Source organism: Myodes glareolus, chromosome 8 (genome assembly GCF_982192425.1).
Source record: "Myodes glareolus chromosome 8, mMyoGla1.1, whole genome shotgun sequence".
In the NCBI taxonomy this organism is placed as follows: Eukaryota; Metazoa; Chordata; class Mammalia; order Rodentia; family Cricetidae; genus Myodes; species Myodes glareolus.
The window spans coordinates 107,698,626-107,720,674 of NC_142033.1; the positions used below are offsets into that span (position 1 = coordinate 107,698,626).

Below are 22,049 nucleotides of genomic sequence, written 5' to 3' on the forward strand. Positions count from 1 at the left end.
AGTGAGGGGCTAGGGGCGTGGTCGGGGTGGAGCCCCGCCTAGAATCTCCAGCAGTAAGTCCTGTTCTAGTAGGTGTCACTCCCGCAAAGAAAGGAAGTTTGACAGCGGGTGGGTTGCACAAAGGGCACAGCCCCTCGGACCCCTTAGTGCGCTCAGTGTTTTCTGAGCGCCTACTCTGTGATCCCCGAGGTTGGTGCCGTGGGGTGCATTCCTAGGTAGGCCTCTGGGTGCTCAGGGGTTAAGGCCTGTCCTGCCACGTGAGAGTACCTTGCGACAGAGCCACACGCCCTCCCACCTGCGGGCGGCCTCCTGCACTCACCATTGCCCAGTGTCGCCGGCTCCACCCGACACAGATGCGCCCGCCCGCGCGTTTGCTCTGCTCTGCCAGGGCTCCGCGGTGAGCAAACAGGTCATCCCGCCTAAGCAGCCAGCTTGGGTCTCCTCCCTGCCACCCATGCCAGACGTGCATCCAGGACCAGGCTGCTACCACCCACCCTGCCTCTGCTCAGTCTTCCAGACGGGTAAGTCTCCAGCCACGCTCACCCGGAGGGCCATATGCATGCAAGTGACCCCGCCTCGGGCTCCCGGGACCCCCAAGTTGGCTCTGAGCGCTCCTGGGGGGAGCCGGAAGCCGCCATCCTGCGTGGGCATCTGACACAGTTTCTGAGGCTTAGACCGGCTGCAGTTTCTGCCCTGGCTTGGTGCCCGGGTCGCTGCAGCCGAGCCTTCAAAGGGTCATTGTGAGCGCAGGTGCTGGCCAGGGAGGTGGGGACAGCGAGCTGGTCCCTGATCCCCTAGCCCGTGAGGAAAGCCTGGTGGACTAAGTCCGAGTTTTCCTGGAACTCTCCCAAGGGTCACCCTGAATTCCCAAGGCAGAGGGGTGCCACCTGTCCAGGGTGACACACTTTGGGGACCCAGACAAGACGGGGCTCAAATTGTATGCCGAGGGGGCATGGCAAATGGCTGACGGGGAACCAAGGGGGCGACAACAGGCATTGCTTCTGGGTCATTTGCCCCCAACAAGGAAGGAATACAACAATTCCTTCGGGAGGGTGTGTCCAGCCACCTGAGGTGACTTTATTCTGGACCAGGAAGGCTCAGGTGGCAGGGTGGGCCTGGCGTTGTAGTTTCAGCTGTCAGCCACAGTGCTAACCCAGCCTCGGTTTCTTTTCTTTTTTTTTCTTTTTTTTTTCTTTTTTTTCTTTTTGAGACAGGGTTTCTCTGTAGTTTTTGGTGCCTGTCCTGGAACTAGCTCTTGTAGACCAGGCTGGCCTCGAACTCACAGAGATCCACCTGCCTCTGCCTCCCGAGTGCTGGGATTAAAGGCGTGCGCCACCACCGCCCGGCTCCAGCCTCAGTTTCTTATTCTGCACCACAGAAAAGCCAAGGCTACACTCACAGACGCTGGGGCAGGCGGTCCCCATTAGCCACAAAGTGAACTGAGAGGCCCAGAGAGGGTCAGCCACTTTGGGGATGCACAGTAGAGTAAGACTGTCCCCGAAGGAGACCTTGGAGCTGACCCCTAAGACACTGTCCCAGGCTCGACAACTAGAAAAAGTCCCTGTCCCCTCCGTTCAGGCACTTCCGTGTGGCCCTGAGTCTGGGGAAAGTCCATGCAGAGAATTTGGGCTCTGTCCTTCCTCCTGGGCCTGGCCAGGTGCCAGGGAGGTAGTGTTTGCTCAGGGTAGAACCCAACACCCTTGGGCACGGCCAGGTCAGTGGGACAGACTGCCTAAGCAACGACGTGAGTTTATTGAGCGTTTACTGTATGCCGCCAGGTATATCGGGAGCAAGGCTCAGAAATTCAGTTTTATCTTTTCAGTTTTTTTGGAGACAGGATCTCAGGTAGCCCAGGCTGGCGTCTGTCTCCCTAAGTAACCAAGGGTAACCTTGAACTCCTGACCTCCCTCCGCCACCCCTGGCTGAGCACATGAGACCCTGCCCAAAAGTTTAATTACTGCGCTTGGAGCTACAAACCGATTTTGAGCTAGAGACACTGCCCATCAGGCACTTGCCCATGAGCCCCCCTACCCATTCCTTTCGTCCAGCCGCACCCCTGAGTTGTGCCCACTATTCAGAATGAGATCTGGCAAACAGCAGGCACTCTATAAATGCACAAATGGTGCGGTGGTACAGACAGTTGCAGACTGAGGGACCACCTCCACTAGTTCTACATAGCGAGCTCGCTCTGGGCCAGCCTGGCCTACTTAGTGAGCCTAGAAACAACAAAACCCCCAAACGACTCGGAGCTGAGGAAGCCCGCAGACTGATTGACGGCTCCGTCTTCCCCCTGCTGGCCGAAGCTGGAATTGCAGCTCCAAGTGCTAGCCTTTGAGAAGGGGAAACTGAGGCAAGGAATGAAGCGGCTGGGGTTCTTTCTGGAGTCCCGCTTGCTCCAGGGTTGGTCTCCGGGCTCGGCGTCCGGGGCGCAAGCTTCCAGAAGGTCCCTGGGTCCTTCGTGAGGAAGTCCCACCGTGCAGCAACCCGGTTCCTCCGGAACTGACGGCAATCCCCCTGCCCCAGCCCGACCCGCCGCCGGGATGACACCCCTGCTTTTAGTACAGTTGAAGTTGTATTTATGCACGTGTGGCAGGCGCACGCGGAAATAGGGCGGCTCCTGGGGGTGGCGAGGGTGTCTTGTCTTTCACCCGGGGCTCAGCGATCAGCTCTGCCTCGGGGCCCCTCCTGTCTGGTCCTCCCCACGTAGCCCCGACCCGGTGGCCTCGGGCAGCAGCCCCACCCCCACCCCCGCAGCCCCCACGCCCCACCCCGTACACAGCCAGACCCTGGCCAGAAACGACAGAATCTACCCTAAGTGACTCAGCTTCCTCTAAACCTTGGAAACAGGTGCAACTATCATCCCCATTTCCAGATGGGGAAACTGAGGCACAGACCCACAGTCCACCCGCCCACCCTGCCGTGCAGGACGTGGTCTTTAGTTTTAGCTCGGAGACCTCGTGCTCAGCTCCACACTGACCGATCCCACGGTCTCGGCCTTTGACCTTGGACTGGGCGGCTCCCCCGGACGCCGGGAGGCTGGGGAACCTGACGAGGGTCTCAGTGTAGCCCAGGCTGGCCCAGGCTCACTCTGTCCCGAGGGGGCTGTGCAGTTCCCGGGGCCACCCGTGGGCGAGGGGGATTCGAACTCAGGTCCTCGCGCTCTCACAGCAACCGCGCCGAGAGGGCGGGGATCATCGCTGCCCCCGTCTCCGCAAACTCTTAACCGAGCTTCAGAACCCTATCTGCCACGCCCCTGCCCGCCACACGCCGACTTCCTCGCCCTCTGCGTCCCGCCGACCCGGGTGCACCCCGAGCGCGACGCGTGACTGGCCCACGGGTGGGACACATCAGCCCGGGCCGTCCGCTCAGCCTCCGCCGCCGGCTCAGCGCGGCTGTGGAAAAAGCCGGGACCGTATCGCGGGTGTGGGACCGGAGTGGCGGGGCGTGCCCTAGTGGGCGTGTCCGGCCGTGTCGGGGGCGGGGCGTGTCCGGCAGAGGCGGGGCCTGAAGGGGGCGTGGCGGGGTCTGGACGGCTGCGGGGCGGGGCCGGGCGGGGCGGGACCTGGCGGGGCGACCAGGGAGGAAGACAGGTGCGGCGGGAGCGCCGCCCGACCGGTCTGCGACCCTCCTGGCCCCCGGTTGGGGCGGACCTACGGTCTCCAGGCCCCTCCCTCTCCACGGAGGGGCGCTGGTTGTCGGTTTCCAGGCCCCCTGTTTGCACCATGGCGGTGAGATTCCAGGCGAGTAGCTCCGGAGCTCGGGGGAGGGAACGGGAGTGCGACCCAGGCTTTCCAAACCTTGTCTGCCTGCGTAACAGCCGGGGAAACTGAGGCCCAGAAGTGGGCCTAGCTTGGGGCCGCGTAGGGCGATAGAGGTGTGATCCTGCCCCCGAGAGCCCCGAGTTCGAATCCCACCGCGACCGTGAGACCCGCCCGCACGTGATAGATAGGGCTTTGTTCTGTTCTTGGCCCCTGGCATTTATAGAGCACCGACTGTGTACAGACTTTCAGGAACCTGGAGGGCGGGGTGATTGTACCCGGCTCTGGGGACCCTGGGGGACTTTGCTCTTCAGGCGTAGAGTCCTTCACTTCCCAGGAGGATAAACTGAGGCAGCAGCTGCTGGGTCACCCCGCTGCAAGCTTTGTGTCCGCCTGGGTGGAATGACCTCCCCCCCGGCCCCGCCCCACGGACCTGTTCCTAGCCCTGCCCCTCCCCCTGCCACCTGGCCCGCGGGGAGGGACGGGCAGGGAGCCAACGTCCCCCCCGGCCGCCGTGCGCGCCTGCAGGTGACAGGGGCGGCGCTGAGGGGCTGGGAGCGAGCGGGTTTAAACCGCCCTCCTCCGGTTTTCAAGCGCTCGTCCCACTCCGCGAGGACGCCAGCGGTCCTTACACCCCCAGCCCGGCCTACGGCCAGCGCCCAGACTCGGGGAATCCGTAGAGGAAACGGGATTAGATCGTGACACCCCAGACTCCAAAGGGGGTGTCAGATGTGCGTGTGGGAAGCAGAGGAAGAGACCGTGGCCCTGGGGTTCTGAAGGCTGAATAGGAGTTTGCGGAGGGCTGTAGCTGCTAGCAGGTCTCCTGGGCTTCCTAATGGCTGGGTCCGGAACTCACAGCTGAGCGAAAGGGAGAGAGCCTGCGGGGTACTGCGGAGAAATCCGTGGGAGCGCCAGGGACAGGCAGCCAGGCTCGGGCTAATCCTCACGGCCTTGGGGAGCCCCGGAGGGTTTTAGACAAAGCCTGGCTACCCCCAGGGGACCGGCCCACACCAGCGGGGACAGGCTTGGCAGGTCGGGTCGAGACAGGCCTGGCCACCTGCCTCCCCTCCCCCCGCAGCCCAGGCACCCTCCGGAGTCTTATCTTAAAGGAAAACCAGAAATAAAAATTCCACAGCCGGGGACCTTTCCCAGCGCTTGAAGAAAGTCAACCAGGGTTTGTGGTGCCTGCATCACCCAGGAGCTGAGTCAGGAGGATGGCCATGAGTTTGGAACTACCTAGGCTACGGAGCAAGAGTCCCACGCCCACCCCGTCCTCCAAAAGCAAACTAAAGTCCAGGGATCAGAACTGGGGAGATGTGGGGGGGGTCACACAGCTTCACAGAGGGGGTCACAGCTCATCAGAGGGGGTCACACAGCTCAGCAGGGGGAATCACAGCTCCGCCAAGGGGGTCATAGCTCAGCAGAGAGTCTCACAGCTTCACAGAGGGGGGTCATACAGCTCAGCAGAGGGGGATCACAGCTCCGCAGAGGGGGGGTGTGGGCAGGGCAGGTTGGAATATGTGACGTTAAGACGCCATTCTGAGGGTTTTAGCTTCCAGAGGGAGTGGGGTTGGCGTACCCAGGGCCACCTCGCCCAGAAGCCCGGGAGGCAGATCTGGAGGAGGGGCCCAGCCTGTGAGCAGGACGGAGGCTGGTGTTTGGGGCCAGGCAGGACGCCCTTGTGGCTGCTGCTGAGGAAGGTGGTCTTCTCAGGCCCCATGAGCCTGTCCCTGTCCCCGTAGGTGGCAGACATGGAGGAACTGACCATTTGGGAACAGCACACGGCCACGCTGTACAAGGTGAGCTGCGGCCTGCCCATGACGGCGGGAGAGCCCCTGGGCCCAGGAAGTAACGCCCTGTCGCCTGTGTCCCTCAGGACCCCCGCCGCGGCTTCGGCATAGCCATCTCTGGAGGCCACGACCCCGCCAGCAGATCCGTGGTCGTGTCCGACGTTGTGCCCGGAGGCCCGGCCATGGGCAGGCTCCAGTGAGACTCGGAACGCGATGGGGGCGGTGGGGGGCAGCACCTGCAGCTCCGTCAACAGGGCCTCCTGTCCCTAACACTTCCTGGTCCCAGAGGCAGGGCAGAGCCCCAGGGCTGGATGGCAGGGAACTGGAACAGAAAGGCTGCAAGCAGGGTTCCTGGAATCCGGTGGACAGAGCCATGGGTGATGGAAGGAGGGAGAAAAAGACACAGAGAGACGCAGAGACAGAGAGAGAATACACCGGAGGGCAGGACGGAAAAAGCAAAACACCTACTTAGAATCACTCTGGGTACACCAAGGAATGGCCAGGGGATGGGTGCAGCCCTGAGCTTCCTCACTTGGGCCACTCCCTCAGGACCGGGGACCAAATCGTTATGGTGAATGGGGTCTCCGTGGAGAACGTCACGTCTGCCTTCGCCATCCAGATTTTGAAAACCTGCAACAAAACGGCCAACATTGTGAGTGGGCATAGGTTGCAGAAACTGAATCCACACAATAAGCCAGGAGGTCCTGTGATACTGGTGGGAGCATATATAATTCTATTAGCATGGTTTCCTGGGGGTGCTGGGAATGGAACACAGGATAGGCACATTGAGTCTGTGCACCGACCTCGCCCCTAGCCCCTCACTGGAGAGTCTAGGCGGGGCTCCATCCTGACCACATCACCAGCTCCTCACTGGGGCTTCTAGGCGGGGCTCCACCCTGACCACGACCCCAGCCCCTCACTGGAAGATTCTAGGCGGGGCTCCTCCCTGACCACGACCCCAGCCCCTCACTGGAAGATTCTAGGCAGTCACAGCTCTCTTTTTCCTTTTTATTTTTCTCAGTCTCTGTTTTCCGGAATCTTTCATACTTTTTTATTTTATTTTTTATATTTATTTATTATGTATACAATAGTCTGTCTGTGTGTATGCCTGCAGGCCAGAAGAGGGCACCAGATCTCATTACAGATGGTTGTGAGACACCAAGTGGTTGCTGGGAATTGAACTCAAGACCTTTGGAAGAGCAAGCAATGCTCTTAACCACTGAGCCATCTCTCCAGCCCTCATTCTTTTTTTTTTTTTAACTTATTTATTTTATGTATGTGGGTGTTTTGTCTGCCTGGACATCTCTCTGCCCACCGAAAGAGTACACACCATGAGACCACAGTCTCAGACAGTTGTGAGCCGTCATGTGGGTGGGTGCTGGGAACTAAATTCGGGTTCTATGAAAAAGCAGCCAGTGAGCTAACGGCTGAGCGCCCTCTCCAGCCCCTAATTTTTAAGTCTTGATTCCCCTGCCTGAGTCCCTTGTATAGTCAGAGTGGCCATCCTGGACTGCTGGGCGAAGGACCTCCTCCTGCTTAGCTGGTGTGCTGGGGAAAGAGCCCACGGTTGTGTTAATATGGGGACCCCCTCCCCCACAGAGTCACACACTGGCCCAGTCAGATGACAACTTTGGTGCTGAGCCCAGAGAGGGGCTGGATTCCCTAGGGTCCACTCTTCTTGCCTCTCTTGCCGTCTCTCCTTCCTCCCACAGACAGTGAAGCGCCCTCGCAGGGTGCAGCTACCTGCCACCAAGGCCAGCACATCACCGGGCCACCAGCTCTCAGACCGGGAGGAAGTTGACCATGGCCGGGGCTATGAGGGCGACTCCTCCAGCGGCTCTGGCCGATCTTGGGGTGAGCGTTCTCGCCGGACCAAGGCAGGACGTCGTAGCCGCGTGGGTAGTCACCGGCACCAGAGCTGGGGTGGCGGATCTGAGCCCAACGGACTGGACCTGGTCTCTGGCTACAAGCGCTTGCCGAAGCAGGATGTGCTCATGAGGCCGCTCAAGTCCGTGCTGGTGAAGAGAAGAAACAGCGAGGGTGAGGGGACTGGGTTGGACCCCAAAACAGAAAAAAATCCTCTGGGCTGGGAACATGGTGGATGCCCCCCTACCCTACCTCTACCTAGAATCCTCCAGTCAAGGGGTGTAACCAAGGTGGAGCCATCACCCAGTGAGGGCGTGGTCAGAGTGGAGCCCCACCCACTTTAGAGGCTAAAGCGTTTTGTTTTGTTTTTTGTTTTTCGAGACAGGGTTTCTCTGTAGCTTTGGAGCCTGTCCTGGAGCTAGCTTTTGTAGACCAGGCTGGCTGCAAACTCAGAAAGATCCGCCTGCCTCTGCTTCCCCAGTGCCGGGATTAAAGGCGTGCGCCACCACCGCCCGGCCAGGAAATTTTTTTTAAAGACTTACGTATTTATTATTATGTGTGTAGTATTCTGCCTGCATGTGTTGCTGCAGTCAAAAGAGGGAATCAGATCCTGTTATAGATGGTTGTGAGCTGCCATGTGGGTGCTGTGAATTGAACCCTGATCCTCCGGAAGAGCAGAGCTCTTAACCTCTGAGCCATCTCTCCAGCCCCTAAAGCAGGAAGATTATGCGTTACTTCAAAATCGGGTTAAATGATCTGGTCTTCTGGCTAAAGAGTTCCCTCTTCTCCCCTCCAGAGTTCGGAGTGAAGCTGGGTAGCCAGATCTTCATAAAACACATCACAGATTCTGGCCTCGCTGCCCGAAACCGCGGGCTGCAGGAAGGAGATCTTATCTTGCAGGTGAGGCCAGGATTATGCTGCAGGTGGGGAAACTGAGGCCAAGGCGGGCAGTGCCGTGCTCCCAGCACCAGAAATTATTTCCAATCCTCCTGTTGTCTGTTTTCAGACCCCCCTCACCAAGCCAGATGTTTCCAGTTCCCCCTCAATCCCATGCTGCTTCTTGTCACTCACGTTACTTACTTATTTCTACCTGACCCCTTTCAGATCAATGGGGTGTCCAGTGCGAATCTGTCCCTGAGCGACACACGGCAACTCATCGAGAAGTCAGAGGGGGAGCTGACGCTGCTGGTGCTGAGGGATAGCGGGCAGTTCCTAGTGAACATCCCTCCCGCAGTGAGTGACAGCGACAGCTCCCTTATGGAAGGTGAGGAGGGCAACTCCAAGCTTGGCTCCCGGAGACTCAGAGGGATGAGAACTTACCTCAAGCCTCGCAAGTCCACAGCGACACAGCTGGCTCTTCAGGGCCTGCATGGTTCCCAGTGTGACAATAATGCCATGACCAGGTGTGGCCCTGACTGACCCGCTGCCCCTCCTCTACAGACATCTCAGACCTGACCTCGGAACTGTCCCAGGCGCCCCCATCCCACATCCCTCCGCCACCTCTGCAGAGTCAGCGGAGCCCCGAGGTCAGCCAGCCAGGCTCTCCGATGTGAGTGCAGGGTGGTGACTGAGAGGCCAGACCCACGTCTGTCCCCTTGCTCTGCCTAGTTGCAGGGGTGACTCTGCATCTAGGGGGGCCCCATGCAGACGCACCCCTACTCACTGGGCTCTCATTTCACCCAGGGAGAGCCCGCAGCCCCGGAGGCGGGAACGGTCAGTGGATTCAAGAGCCATTGCTGAACCAGGTGAACACTCATGGCTGGACCCTTCCTCACCTGCAGCAGTCATGCTAAGCCAGGCAGGGAGGGGAGAGGATGCGGGCAGCTGGCAGTGGGGAAGTCTAAACCCTAAGGGTGAAAGGCAGGGCCAAGATTATTGTGACAGCTCTACAATAATGTTCTGGGGCGTGGTCAGGGTGGAGCCCCGCCTAGAATCCCCCCCCCCCCCCGTGAGGGGTTGGGGACATAGTCAGGAGGAGCCCCACCTAGAATCCCCCAGTAAGGAGCTGGGGGCGTGGTCAGAGTGGAGCCCCGCCTAGAATCCCCAGTGAGGAGCTGGGGGCGTGGTCAGGATAGAGCCCCACCTAGAATCCCCAGTGAGGTGCTGGGGCGGTGGAACCCCATCTCGGTTGGCTCTTTGCTCTGTGCAGTATTTGTATTCTCTGAACTAATGAAGGCTGCCGGTTTCTCGTAGAGTGCCCTGGAGAAAGCCGCTATGACATTTACCGGGTTCCTAGCCAGCAGAGCCTGTCTGATCGTGGGTGGGTATATCAGATGAGCATGTGATTCCAGAGGTCCCACATCCTGCAGCTGTCCTCCCAGCTCATGTAACCCTAACTCCCTGCTTGTGGAATGTCAGCAACTGTCACCTGGACTGTTTGGGAAACCGAGGCCTCTAGGGGGTGAGGGCACCCACTGCCACCATGGCCTGATCACCCTCCTCTCTGGTAGCTACAGCCCCGACACGCGTGTCGTGCGCTTCCCCAAGGGTGTGAGCATCGGCCTGCGGCTGGCTGGCGGCAACGACGTGGGCATCTTCGTGTCCGGGGTGCAGGAAGGCAGCCCAGCTGATGGACAGGGCATCCAGGAAGGGGATGAGATCTTACAGGTGACACGGGGACAGCTGACCCCGGGAATGTGGCCCTGGGTCCTCCTGGTGTTCCCCCTCTCATGTATCATCCTGTAACCCAGGCTGGCTTGCAACTTACTATCCCTGAGTCGTTGGGATCACAGGCCTGCGCCCCGCGCCAGACTTTTTCCATGGGTGGCAGGGATTCGAATTTAGGTCTTCATGCTTGCCTAGCAAGCAATTCCCCGCTGAGCTCTCTCACCAACCCCGAGAGTTTTTACATGTGGTGGGATGGGGCTGGGCCCCTCGACCCGGCCTTCAGACTTGGCTGTGTGTACTAAGCCAGACTCCTCACTGAGTCTGTATGACACTCAGTCGTGGGGTGAGATCCGGTCACAGAGACGAGACACTGGGGAGGCAGTGGCTCAGGTACCAGCTCCACACCCTCACCCTCACCCCTTTTCCGGCAGGTGAACGGAATGCCGTTCCGGAACTTGACCCGCGAGGAAGCTGTGCACTTCCTGTTGGAGCTGCCGCCAGGGGAGGACGTGGAGCTTGTGACACAGAGCAAGCAGGACAGTGAGTGTCCCTGAGGTGTCCCTGCAGGCACCCGGACCCCACATGAAAATCCAGACACTAGCCAGGTGGTGGTGGCACACCAACCCAACACTTGGGAGGCTTGGGCAGGCAGAACTCTTGAGTTGGAGGCCAGCCTGGTCTACAGTGCAACTTTCAGGACAGCCAGGGCTACAGTGAAACCCTGTCTCAAACAACAACAACAAAAACCAAAAAGCCAGACTCTAAGTCCTGGACCAGCTATGGGGATGTGGAGACAGGAGCATCCCCGGGGTCACAGTCAGCCTGGCAGAGCTGGTGAGTCCAATGTCAACCTCTGGCCTCCACCCCCCACCGTGATGGTGCGCACCTTTAATCCCAGCACTCGGGAGGCAGAGGCAGGCAAGTGGAGTCCAGCCTGGTCGACAGAGAGAGTTCCAGAACAGCCAGGGCTACACAGAGAAACCCTGTCTCGAGAAATAAAACAAAGGGGGCTGGAGAGATGGCTCAGCGGTTAACAGCACCGGCTGCTTTTCCCAGAGGTCCTGAGTTCAGTTCGCGCCCAGCACCCACATGGTGGCTCACAGCCATCTGTCATGAGATATGGGGTGCAGGCAGAACACTGCATACATAATAAATACATTAATCTTTAAAAAAAATAAAAAATAAAATAAAACAAAGACCCAAAGCTCCAGGCCCTGCAGGCACAGCGCGCTGTGTCTGCCCAAGCAAGGTCCCCAGGGAGGTCTCCTGAGGAGCTCGTGAAGACACCCTCCCCCACCTCTGTCCTCAGTCTTCAGGAAGATGGTCCAGTCCCGCGTGGGTGACTCCTTCTACATCCGCACGCACTTCGAGCTGGAGCCGAGCCCACCCTACGGCCTGGGCTTCACTCGTGGTGACGTCTTCCACGTGGTGGACACTTTGTACCGTGGCTCAGGGTCTGGCTATGGTGGCCGTGGGGGCCTCTGGCTGGCTGCCCGCATGGGCAGAGATCTCCGAGAGCAAGAACGCGGCGTCATCCCCAATCAGAGCAGGTGGGAGGAGCTCCCCAGGCTCAGTTTCCCCATTGCTAGGGCTCCCTGGGGTGAGTCACAGTGATGTGTGCTGGGGAGTGTGCTGCAGCCACTGTGTACTGAGCGCAGATATGGCCTTATTTATCCATTGATTTCTGAGTCAGAGTTCCTTCCCAGTATCCAACCCTTCCCGAGTACCAGCATCCAGAGGCCCCACATCCCGTGGATTGTGGCCCCAACCTCTCTTCAGAATCAGCAACGCAGCCTTTCTCGCCTTCCTCTAAGGACCCACCCCGGACGTCCCCAGTTCAGGGTCCTCAGCCTGACGCGGTCCTGCCTCTCTAGGCCGTGTTCTGCCCCTCATGTCCCCTGTGCACCCTAGGGCAGAGCAGCTGGCCAGCTTGGAGGCTGCGCAGCGGGCAGCGGGTGTTGGCCCAGGTGCCCCCTTGGCCTCCAACCCACGGGCCGAGTTCTGGCGGCTCCGGGGTCTCCGCCGAGGGACCAAGAAGACAATGCAGCGGAGCCGGGAGGACCTGTCGGTGCTGACCAAGCAAGGACACTACCCGCCCTATGAACGTGTGGTGCTGCGAGAAGGTGGGTGGTCGTGGGAGGGACCCTCCTCCCCAGGTCACAGGGCCTTAAGGCCATTGCCTGCCTTCCCCTCGGTTCTGGTGGGTGGCACAAACCTGTGCACCCCCCACTCCACTCCCCCATCTGGAAGCTGAGGCAGAGGAATTTCTGTGAGTTCAATACCAGCCTGATCTACAGAGTGAGTTCCAGGACAGTCAGGGATACACAGAGAGACCTGTGTGTAAATAAATTACTAAAAATCTTTTTTTAAAAAAACTCAGGCATGTTTGACTCTCTCGGCACAACTGTGCTCAGTTGGCTGCAGACTGGGAGATGAAAACAGACAGACAGTATCTCAATAAAACTTTATTTATGAAATCAAACCAAGGGCCAAACACAGTGTGACTGTAGTTACCTGCCAGTCTGTTCCACATCTAGTAGTCCCAAATAGGATCAGAAACAAAACAGACCTTCCTTTGTTTGTCGGCCTTGAACTTGCAGCAATCCTCCTGCCTCAGCTTCCCAGGCTTCTGGCTTGAGCACCCTGACCCCGAACCTGACCTTGCCACTTTCTCCACTTCCCAGCCAGCTTTAAGCGCCCGGTGGTGATCCTGGGACCAGTGGCCGACATTGCCATGAAGAGGCTGATGGCAGAGATGCCCGACCAGTTCGAAATTGCAGGTAAGACATGGCATGAGAGCAGCCATGAAGGAGGTGTCCCACTCTCTCCCCAACCCGTGCCAGGGCCAGACAGCATCAATCGATGCCAGCTCCTACCCCCCACACCACCCTTGCCCAGGTCAGACAGCATTGATCAATCATAGCTCTCCCCAACCACTACACTCAATGCCAGGGCCAGACATTATCAGTAGATCTGGGCGCAGTCTGTTGGCCTCTTGGAACCAAGGCAAACACCACCTTCTCATTTGGTGAAGAGTTGTTCAGTTTTTTTCTCTTTATTTTTAAAATTCTGTTTCACTTTTAACTATGGGCATGTACGAATATCATCCCACCTGTGATTCCTGCTGCTTCAAGGCTGAGGCAGGAGGATGGCAGGTTTCAGGACAGCCTGGTCAACTTAATAAAACTCTGCATTCAAATCACGTCTCATCCCAGCATAAACTGGGCCTGTCATCCCAGCGAGTCCAGGGTCAGCACTGACTACATAATTAGAGGCCAGCTTGGGCTATATCAACTCCATCTTTTAAAATATTAAAAGGGGATACCGAGGCCCGTGGGTGTGGCTCAGGAGTGAGCGTTTAGCAGGTGGGGTGGCTCTAGGGGGCTGGGGAGTCTTAGAGGGCTCCTCGCACAGAGAACCAGATAGGACAGATTTCAGGCTCAGAGAGGCCCTTGGAGGAGGCTGGGTGGCGTTCAAAGGGCAAAGCCACCTGCAACCCCATTAGTCATCAGGAAATACAATCGCTAGGGTTGATGTGCGGAAGGACGGAAAGTCGGGCCCCAGATAAGCATCGCACAGCTACGCTGGACAACCTGAGGTGGACTATTACTTAGCCAGGAAAAAGAAAGGAAGCCCTACGGGTGGAGTCCTACTTCCCGGAGGTCCCCGTAGTAGGCAGAGCCACAGGAAGTGGGAGGGTGGGAAAGGGGCTGGGGTTGGTGTGCACACCGCGGTGGGGGGCACGGTGGATGACAGCAGCCGTGTCCCCTGCCTCCTCAGAAAGCGTGTCCCGGACTGACAACCCATCCAAGATAATCAAACTGGACACGGTGCGGGTGATCGCCGAGAGGGTAAGCACGGGCATGGGGAACCTGAGGCCCTGCATGGGCACGGAGAGATCCCCTCTGGGGCAGTGGGACAAGGAGCCCGCACTCTGGAGGCTGAGGACCCGAGTTCGAATACCCGGAGCCGTACACGCGGAGGCCGGGGGGGGGGGGGGGGACCCCTCACCTGCCCTTACCCCGCCCCGTGACCCAGGACAGGCACGCGCTCCTGGACGTCACCCCCTCAGCCATCGAGCGCCTCAACTACGTGCAGTACTACCCCATAGTGATCTTCTGCGTCCCCGAAAGCCGCCCGGCCCTGAAGGCTCTGCGGGAGTGGCTGGCCCCCGCCTCGCGCCGCAGTAGCCGGCGCCTGTACGCGCAGGCGCAGAAGCTCCAGAAACGCAGCGGGCACCTCTTCACAGGTGCAGGGGTGGGGAGGGCAGTGCGCGGGGGGGGGGGGGGCGGGCGGGGAGCGTAAAGAGGAAGCATCAAGGTGACGTCTGCCCCCTCTTCGCAGCCTCCGTCCCCCTGCACGGTACCGATGACTCCTGGTACCAGGAGATCAAGGCCGTGGTGCAGCAGCAGCAGGCGCGGCCTATCTGGACTGCGGAAGACCAGGTGCGGGGTGCGGAGAAGGGAGGGCATAGCCTGGTATGCCCCCATAAGTAACCAGGTTGTGGCTTCCTAGTACGCAGTGGCCAAGATTTTGCTTGAGCAAGCTCCTGCCCTTAGGGCTGGACTTTGGATCTGGGACTTTGTAGGATGCATAGAAGTTGGCCAGAGCTGAACCCCAGCAAAGGCACCGATCAGACATCGTGGCCGGGCATGGGGTAGTGGAGGCTGGCATCATTCGGGGCAGGGGCCTTGGTTTCCCCTAGGGTCACAGCACCCGGTTCCCCACAGCTGGACGGCTCATCCGAGGACCTTGATCTGCCGGGCCGCGGCCTGGATACCAGCTCTGGGGACCTCAGCTGTGACAGTCGGGCCAACAGCGACTATGAGGACACGGACGGCGGCTACACAGACGGCGAGGGCAGCGGCCCCCAGGACGCCGATGAGGAGCCCCCGGTCCCCGCTCTGGCCCGGTCTTCGGAGCCTGCATGGGTGGAAGATCACGAGGAACTGAGGGGTCACGGGGGGATCACTGCCGAGTTTGAGCCGCAGGTGGGCACGGCCCCGCGCAGTGGGACCCTCCTGTGCGCCTGGTCACCCCCCAACCCCCTCTGCGCATGCCAGCGGGTCACGGCCTTTCTCTTCCCTTCAGGCTGGCAGCCGCCACCCCCAGGGCCAGTGGCGCGAGGACAGTATGCGGTAAGCGCCCTTGAGGGACGCAGAGCTCAAGTCCACGCGGTCAGGACTTGAGGACAGAGTCCTCAGGGATGAAGAAGGCCTAATGAAGGGCGGGCATTGGGGCTGTGGCTTCTGAGGATGTGTAGGAGTTTGCTTGCAAGTCCCAGCCCACAGTTAAATATCTGGCCCTGCCTGGTGGGGTCGGCAGGACAAGGTCACATCCCCACCTCCTCCTCACCACGCACCCTCACCCCCTCCCCACGCCCTCTCCACCGCGCACCCCATCGACGCCCTGCACCCACTTCTGCCCCCAGGACCTACGAGCGTGAAGCTCTAAGGAGGAAGTTCACGAGAGCCCGGGATATTGAGTCCTCCGACGACGACGCCTACGACTGGGGGCCAGCCACCGACCTGTGACCTGTGACCTGAGAGGTCACAAGCCCTGCCTCCTGCAGCCTCAGTTTCCCTTGTAGGACCAAGAGCCTCTGACCATTTAATAAACCTTTAATTTTCTTTAACATTAGAAAGTCATATAAGGCTGAGGATTCTGGGGTTCCCGTGGGCCGAGAGAGGTGGTGGCCGGGACGAAGGCACGCGTGGGCGGGGCGGTCACAGGTACACCGGCTGTTCCTGCCCCGTGAGCAGCCGGTAGGTGGCAGCTGGCATCGTCTTGATGTGAATCTAGGGGTCAGGGGTGATGGGTTAGAGGTAAGAGGGCAGGCGGGTGATGCGGTCAGGGTGATGGGGCAGAGGTGAGGTGGGGTGATGGGGTCAGGTGACACCCTCTCTCGCACCTCCCGCGCCTCGGTGAGCAGCTGGATGATACGCGCATGGGGCATGGCCACCACGCTCTGCCCGTTGACCTCGATGATGCGGTGTCCCACACGGACACCCCCGCGCTCGGCCGCACCTCCACGCAGCAGACTGCAGATCTGGGGGGAGATAAGGCGCTCAGGACCCGTCCCTGGGCTGTGGGCTAGCTTCCACCCCATGCCCGGCCCGGAGGTCCCGGCCTCACGATGCCATCCTCCACGCAGAAGCCCAGCTGCTCGCGCACATGGGGCCGCCGGATGACGGCCGTGGTGACTGGAGGGCAGTGGATGATGCTCAGTGTCACTGACGAGTGTCGCCGCACCTCCTGAGGGACCCACCGTGCCGTTTAGGCCTCCGCAGGCCTCAGTTTACCCACCCGCCTATCCTCCGGGCGGCGTGGGGCTGTGATCAGTGACACAGAACCGCGACTCACACGCACGGCGGCCTGGCAGGCGGCCAGGGACAGCCCCACCAGGCTGGCCCCGTTGATGGCGGTGACACGGTCCCCGATGCTGAGGGCCCCGGAGCGCTCGGCGGGGCCCCCGTGAAGCAGGTTGGCGATGACAGCAGTGGGCAACAGTGAGCCCCAGCCGGACTCAACCAGGGCAACGCCCAGGGCCTCTCCAGGCTTCTTCTGGATACAGACCTGGGGGCGGGACCACGTGGGCGGGACTCAGAGGGGCGGGGCCTAACGAGGGCCCTTTGTAAGGCAGGGGCGGGACCAGGCTTTGGCGGGCAGAGGACTTGCGTGGGCGGGGCCCGAGCCCTCGCTTACCTCCCTGCAGTTCTGGCTGTTGCAGAAGTGGTCCAGGTCGCCATTGTGCGGGTGGCTGGCAGCATCCGAGGGCCGCGTACCCACTTGGCTGGGGTCGATCCCATTCTCCTGCAGGAACTGGCTGTAGGCGATGCTGAAGGCCTGGCCGATGGCCTGGGCGATAAGCTGGGCCTGTGGGAGGACAGTAAGCTCCTTCACATCCTACAAAGCTCCAGTTCCAAAACCTACACCTTCAAGAAACCTCAAGGTTTCTGAATCAGACTCGAGGAGGGGGCAGGGCTCGGCTGCTTACATCCTCTGAATGGAAGACATGGCACAGCATCTTGTAGAGACGCCGACTGCGGTCCTGGGGAGTGGTCCTCCTGGCCATCCGTCTCCGGGCCATCACGACCAGCACAGGCCCGATGTCCGCAATGTAGGAGATGGTCTGCAGGGCGTGGTCCATCAGGGCGTCCTGTGGACACGCGATGAATGGACTGGGGACCTCTGGAGATTCCCGAGAGTCCACGACAGCCAAAGCCTGGCCCTCTGGGTACCTGTGAGTCAGCAGCCAGCACCTTGACCCTCTTGGTGGAGATAAAGATGTCCACCTCTGCCATTGGTTGGGTCTCACCTTCGGGGGCCTGTGTGGAGAGCAGTGGGACACGGGGATTCATGGCCATCCAGGATACCACGCCTTGCAGCCCGAGCAACTCCACCCTGGCTCACCTTGACGCGGTCCACAGCCTCCTGTGCCTGCGCCATGCGTGTGCTGGGCGGCGGGCTGCGCTCCGACAGCAGCTGGGTGGAGCCCAGATATTTGGCAGAGAAGATGACACCGTCCACGAGCTCCTCATGTCCACAGGGACCTGGAACTGCGGGTGACAGCGAGGGGCACTTTCAGGCCAGGCCCGTCCTGGGGATTAGTATAGGCTAGACCCGCAGTGCTCCATCACCTGTTCTAGAAGGATCCACAGGGCTCCAGTCCCAGTGTACGCTAGCCAGCTGTGTACCTGCCGCTCCCAGAACTCCTGGAAAGCATCACCCCTACTATGAGGCACCCTTAGCAGGACCCGGGGCTCACGGACCCCTCTTCTAATCTTCTGACCGGGCTGAAAGTCAATGACTTCACTGTGGTGTCTCAAACCCCTAACATTCCAGAATTGGGCAGGGGCCAACAAGATGTCTCAGTGGGGTATAGGGCGCTCTGCGGTCAAGCATGACAACCGAAGATGGATCCCTGGGATTCCACATGACGGCGCTGAGAACCACCTCCCACATGCCGTCCTCCAAGACCCTTCTTTGTCATAAGCATAAATAAATGCAAAAAATGAAAAAAAGAAAGAGGATCGAGGTCATTTCCCTTTTCTTTATTCTTTTTTCTTTCTTTTTCTTTTCTTTTTTTTTTTTTTTTTGAGACAGGGTTTCTCTGTAGCTTTGGAGCCTGTCCTGGAACTAGCTCTTGTACATCAGGCTGGCCTCGAACTCACAGAGATCCTCCTGCCTCTTCCTCCTGAGTGCTGGGTTTAAAGGTGTGTGTCACCACCACCTGGCTTCAAGGCCATTTTCCACAGTGACCTAGAATTCTCTCCAGACAACCCAGAAAATCCACAGCATCTCAAAGCCCAGGTCCTTGACAGCCCTCAGGCAATTTCTCCCAGACCCAGTAAGCTGCTCGGCTTGCTGAGACCCGCGCTATTCCCTGCCCCCGACAGCCAGAACACTCTTCCACCCTAGTCTTGGCTCCTGACTGCCAGGATCCCTTTCCATCAGAGCTGCAATGCTGACAGACCCTTCCTCAACTCCAGACCACTTTGGTTTTTAACCTTTGTTTAGCCCTGGGTCTATGGAGTTCAGGCTGATATGGAACCTGCCATCCCATCCCAGCTTCCTGTGTGCTGGGAGAGGTGGGTGCCAACACGCCCAGATGCTGATATGCAACTTCCAGGTCACCCTGAAGCTGACATAGGACCCTGTTCTTTCTGTGGTTCTAGAACGTTCAGGCCTATGCAAAACTGGGCAAAACCATCAGCTTGGACACTTCTGAGATAAATTATAGCATTAACCACAGTCCTAGAATCTTCTGTGATGCAGGCCTCACAGGCTCCCAGGCTCCTTGAATGGGCAATGAGGATTCGAACCCAGGTCCTCATGCTGGTGTGCCGTGTCCACTTAGATGCCTCCCAGCCCTCAAAAATTCGCACAAAACTATAAATGCCTTGCCAAGCAGTGGTGGCGCACGCCTTTAATCCCAGTACTCGGGAGGCAGAGGCAGGCAGATCTCTGTGAGTTCGAGGCCAGCCTGGTCTACAAGAGCTAGTTCCAGGACAGGTTCCAAAGCTACAGAGAAACCGTGTCTCGAAAAATAAAAACAAAACAAACAAAAAAGCCCTGTAAATGTTGTCTTTAGGTCCTAGGAGCACCCTTCCGCACCCAGCAGCCTGGAGCTGGCCTTGGCTGTGGACAGGAGTCTCTAGGGGACTTTCCACCTGGTACCTCATCTCTGGCCATCCAGGATCCTCTCTAACCCTGCAGCCTCACGGCAAACGTGTCAAGTTTGGAGTCTGGTTGTGGGCTGTTCTAGAACATTCTGGTCCTGTGTGAGAAGGGACACTTACCCTCTGAGACAGCAGGGCATGAGGCCAGGGTCTCGGGGCTCTGGAAGATAGAAGAGGGACAGGCCTGGGTCCCCGGGCTGCGCTGCAGGCCACCAAGGTCAGGATTCATGGGTCGGGGTGTTACCTGGGCACCCACAGGTGGCTCCTGCTGTGTCACCAGGGGCGCTGTCTCCAGCCAGGGCTCTGGGGAGCTGCTAGAACTCCTGCTGTCTGCTGGCTCTGCCGACACCCCCTCCATCCACCCTGGGGATCCTGGGTCCCCCTCTGGCTCTTCGGGCGGCTTCAGCAAACGGGGTGTGGTCTGTGGAGGATCTGGGGGTCCCGGTTGGGCAGGCAAAGATGTCTCACACCTCAGCAGACCCAGAAGGTCATCCCCGCCCGCGTCGGCTGACAAGAGCCCACCAGTGTCTGTGCTGTCCTGGGTGGCCAGGCCTCGGCCGGTGGCAATGTGCAGGGGACATGGCTCTCCCTCTGGGAACGGGCCACCCAAGTCACCAGGCAGAGCTTCCAGCTGCTGGGCCAACACCTGCACACCAGATGCATCCAGCTCCATCTCACTCATGGTGACAGGTCCTCCGGGTCCCGAGGCCCACTGGGTACTGGAGGGGTGGTCCTCAGGGGGCACCTTGGGGTCTTTGGGCTCCTCCAGTTCCATGGCTGGGAGCCCTAGGGGGTCCTGAGGGTCTGGCAGGAACTCCATGTCTGGGACCCAGGTTCAGGCTGGCATCATCACCAGGCTGAAGAGCAATGGTGCTAGGTGTAATCTCTTAGGAAAGCCACGATCAAACAGGTGACAGGTTCAGTCCCCATGGGACCTGTACAGGAAAAAAGTTCCCTTTTCACACAGGATCCAACCAAGAACTCAGGCACTGACCCCCAGAACTCAGGCTCTGATCCCCAGAATTCAGGTTCTGGTTCCCAGAAATCAGGCTGCGGCCCCCAGAACTCAGGCACTGACCCCCAGAACTCAGGCACTGACCCTCAGAACTCAGGCTGCGGTCTTCAGAACTCAGGCACTGACCCTCAGAACTCAGGTACTGACCCTCAGAACTCAGGCTACGGTTCCCAGAACTCAGGCACTGACCCTCAGAGCTCAGGCTGCGGTCCTCAGAACTCAGGCTACGGTTCCCAGAACTCAGGCACTGACCCCCAGAACTCAGGTTCTGGTTCCCAGAAATCAGGCTGCGGCCCACAGAACTCAGGCACTGACCCTCAGAACTCAGGCTGCGGTCCTCAGAACTCAGGCTCTGACCCTCAGAACTCAGGCTCCAGTTCCCAGAACTCAGGCTGTGGCCCCCAGAACTCAGGCACTGACCCTCAGAACTCAGGTTCTGGTTCCCAGAAATTAGGCTGCGGCCCACAGAACTCAGGCACTGACCCTCAGAACTCAGGCTGCGGTCCTCAGAACTCAGGCACTGACCCTCAGAACTCAGGCTGTGGCCCACAGAACTCAGGCACTGACCCTCAGAACTCAGGCTCCAGCCCCCAGAACTCAGGCACTGACCCTCAGAACTCAGGCTCTGACCCCCAGAACTCAGGCTCTGGTTCCCAGAACTCAGGCTGCGGCCCACAGAACTCAGGCACTGACCCTCAGAACTCAGGCTCCAGTTCCCAGAACTCAGGCTGTGGCCCCCAGAACTCAGGCACCAACCCTCAGAACTCAGGCTCCAGTTCCCAGAACTCAGGCTGTGGCCCCCAGAACTCAGGCACTGACCCTCAGAACTCAGGTTCTGGTTCCCAGAAATTAGGCTGCGGCCCACAGAACTCAGGCACTGACCCTCAGAACTCAGGCTCCAGCCCCCAGAACTCAGGCACTGACCCCCAGAACTCAGGTTCTGACCCTCAGAACTCAGGTTCCGGCCCCCAGAACTCAGGCACTGACCCTCAGAACTCAGGCACTGACCCTCAGAACTCAGGCTTCGGTTCCCAGAACTCAGGCTGCAGCCCACAGAATTCAGGCACTGACCCTCAGAACTCAGGCTCAGGTCCCCAGAACTCAGGCACTGACCCTCAGAACTCAGGCTCCGGTCCCCAGAACTCTGGCACTGACCCTCAGAACTTAGGCTCCGGTCCCCAGAACTCAGGCTGCGGCCCCCAGAACTCAAGGACTGGTTCCCAGAACTCAGGCTGCGGCCCCCAGAACTCAGGCACTGACCCTCAGAACTCAGGCTCCGGCTCCCAGAACTCAGACACTGACCCTCAGAACTAAGGCTCCGGTCCTAAATCTCAAACACTGGCCTCGGGTCGCCCCGTCTGGTCCCGCGCGGGCGTAGTACCTGTGCCTCCGGCCCGGGCCGGGATGACCAGGTCCGCTCGTCCTTGTTGGAGACTCAGCAGTGCTCTGGGATCCCAGCTTTGGATCCGGATCATCAAGCTTTGCTCCTCCCAGGAATATTGCGCACGCGCAGCCTCACGCTGCCTGCTGGGAAATGTAGTCCTCACAGGCGACCTAGGCAGACAGGGGCACAGTGGGGTTTTAGCGTAAATAATAGAATAGCAGGCAAACTGGCTTTTTCTCTAAAATGAGGTTCCGCATCACTTCCAGACGCAAACAACCGAGGTGGGACAAGGGAATAGACACGGCAGGGAACTATAAAAGGGAGCACGAAGATCTGGGGAGAAAAGACAATTGTGGTCGGGAGTTGGGTTTGGAGTGACACACTAGAGCTCACACCACGGTCCACAATAACAGTCCCTAAGCTTGCTTGTAAGAGGACAGCGGGTTA

General features: G+C 59.3%; 2 protein-coding genes across 9 annotated transcripts; one reads left to right on the plus strand and one right to left on the minus strand.

Moving 5' to 3' along the window:
* Window positions 1–311: 311 nt before the first annotated feature.
* Window positions 312–15,656, plus strand: Tjp3 (tight junction protein 3). Of its 2 annotated transcripts, none has more exons than XM_087909336.1 (21): window positions 312–521; window positions 5,501–5,557; window positions 5,635–5,744; window positions 6,098–6,200; window positions 7,261–7,588; window positions 8,211–8,314; window positions 8,519–8,678; window positions 8,855–8,963; window positions 9,098–9,159; window positions 9,608–9,674; window positions 9,865–10,021; window positions 10,453–10,561; window positions 11,331–11,571; window positions 11,933–12,144; window positions 12,706–12,801; window positions 13,802–13,872; window positions 14,060–14,270; window positions 14,366–14,466; window positions 14,752–15,012; window positions 15,113–15,159; window positions 15,453–15,656. In XM_087909336.1, exons 2-21 carry the CDS (start codon window positions 5,510–5,512, stop codon window positions 15,553–15,555), a joined length of 2,700 nt encoding a protein of 899 aa, XP_087765462.1. In that variant the 5' UTR covers window positions 312–521; window positions 5,501–5,509; the 3' UTR covers window positions 15,556–15,656. The 2 variants fall into 2 exon arrangements, with proteins under 2 accessions (XP_087765462.1, XP_087765461.1); XM_087909335.1 differs by lacking the exon at window positions 312–521 and adding an exon at window positions 3,592–3,740.
* Window positions 15,625–21,720, minus strand: Apba3 (amyloid beta precursor protein binding family A member 3). Of its 7 annotated transcripts, XM_087909343.1 has the most exons (13): window positions 21,600–21,720; window positions 19,726–20,138; window positions 19,448–19,635; window positions 19,324–19,363; window positions 17,662–17,736; window positions 17,435–17,580; window positions 17,263–17,349; window positions 17,019–17,180; window positions 16,727–16,897; window positions 16,385–16,597; window positions 16,157–16,276; window positions 15,933–16,070; window positions 15,625–15,819 (listed from the first exon to the last, which is right to left on the minus strand). In XM_087909343.1, exons 2-13 carry the CDS (start codon window positions 20,021–20,023, stop codon window positions 15,748–15,750), a joined length of 1,710 nt encoding a protein of 569 aa, XP_087765469.1. In that variant the 5' UTR covers window positions 20,024–20,138; window positions 21,600–21,720; the 3' UTR covers window positions 15,625–15,747. The 7 variants fall into 7 exon arrangements, with proteins under 7 accessions (XP_087765469.1, XP_087765466.1, XP_087765465.1 ...); XM_087909340.1 differs by having other exon boundaries at window positions 19,460–20,138; XM_087909339.1 differs by having other exon boundaries at window positions 19,448–20,138.
* Between the last annotated feature and the right edge of the window lie 329 nt (window positions 21,721–22,049).

Bases quoted from the DNA above. Each gene is read 5' to 3' on its own strand.
- Tjp3 (XM_087909335.1), top strand. The intron at 8,679-8,854 runs GTGAGGAGGGCA...CCTCCTCTACAG, and splicing joins CGACAGCTCCCTTATGGAAG to ACATCTCAGACCTGACCTCG. The intron at 8,964-9,097 runs GTGAGTGCAGGG...CATTTCACCCAG, and splicing joins AGCCAGCCAGGCTCTCCGAT to GGAGAGCCCGCAGCCCCGGA.
- Apba3 (XM_087909337.1), bottom strand. From the start codon at position 20,023: ATGGAGTTCCTGCCAGACCCTCAGGACCCCCTAGGGCTCCCAGCCATG. The intron at 17,581-19,323 runs GTAAGTGTCCCT...TGTCACCCGCAG, and splicing joins ATGCCCTGCTGTCTCAGAGG to TTCCAGGTCCCTGTGGACAT. The intron at 17,350-17,434 runs GTGAGCCAGGGT...CTCTCCACACAG, and splicing joins AGGCTGTGGACCGCGTCAAG to GCCCCCGAAGGTGAGACCCA.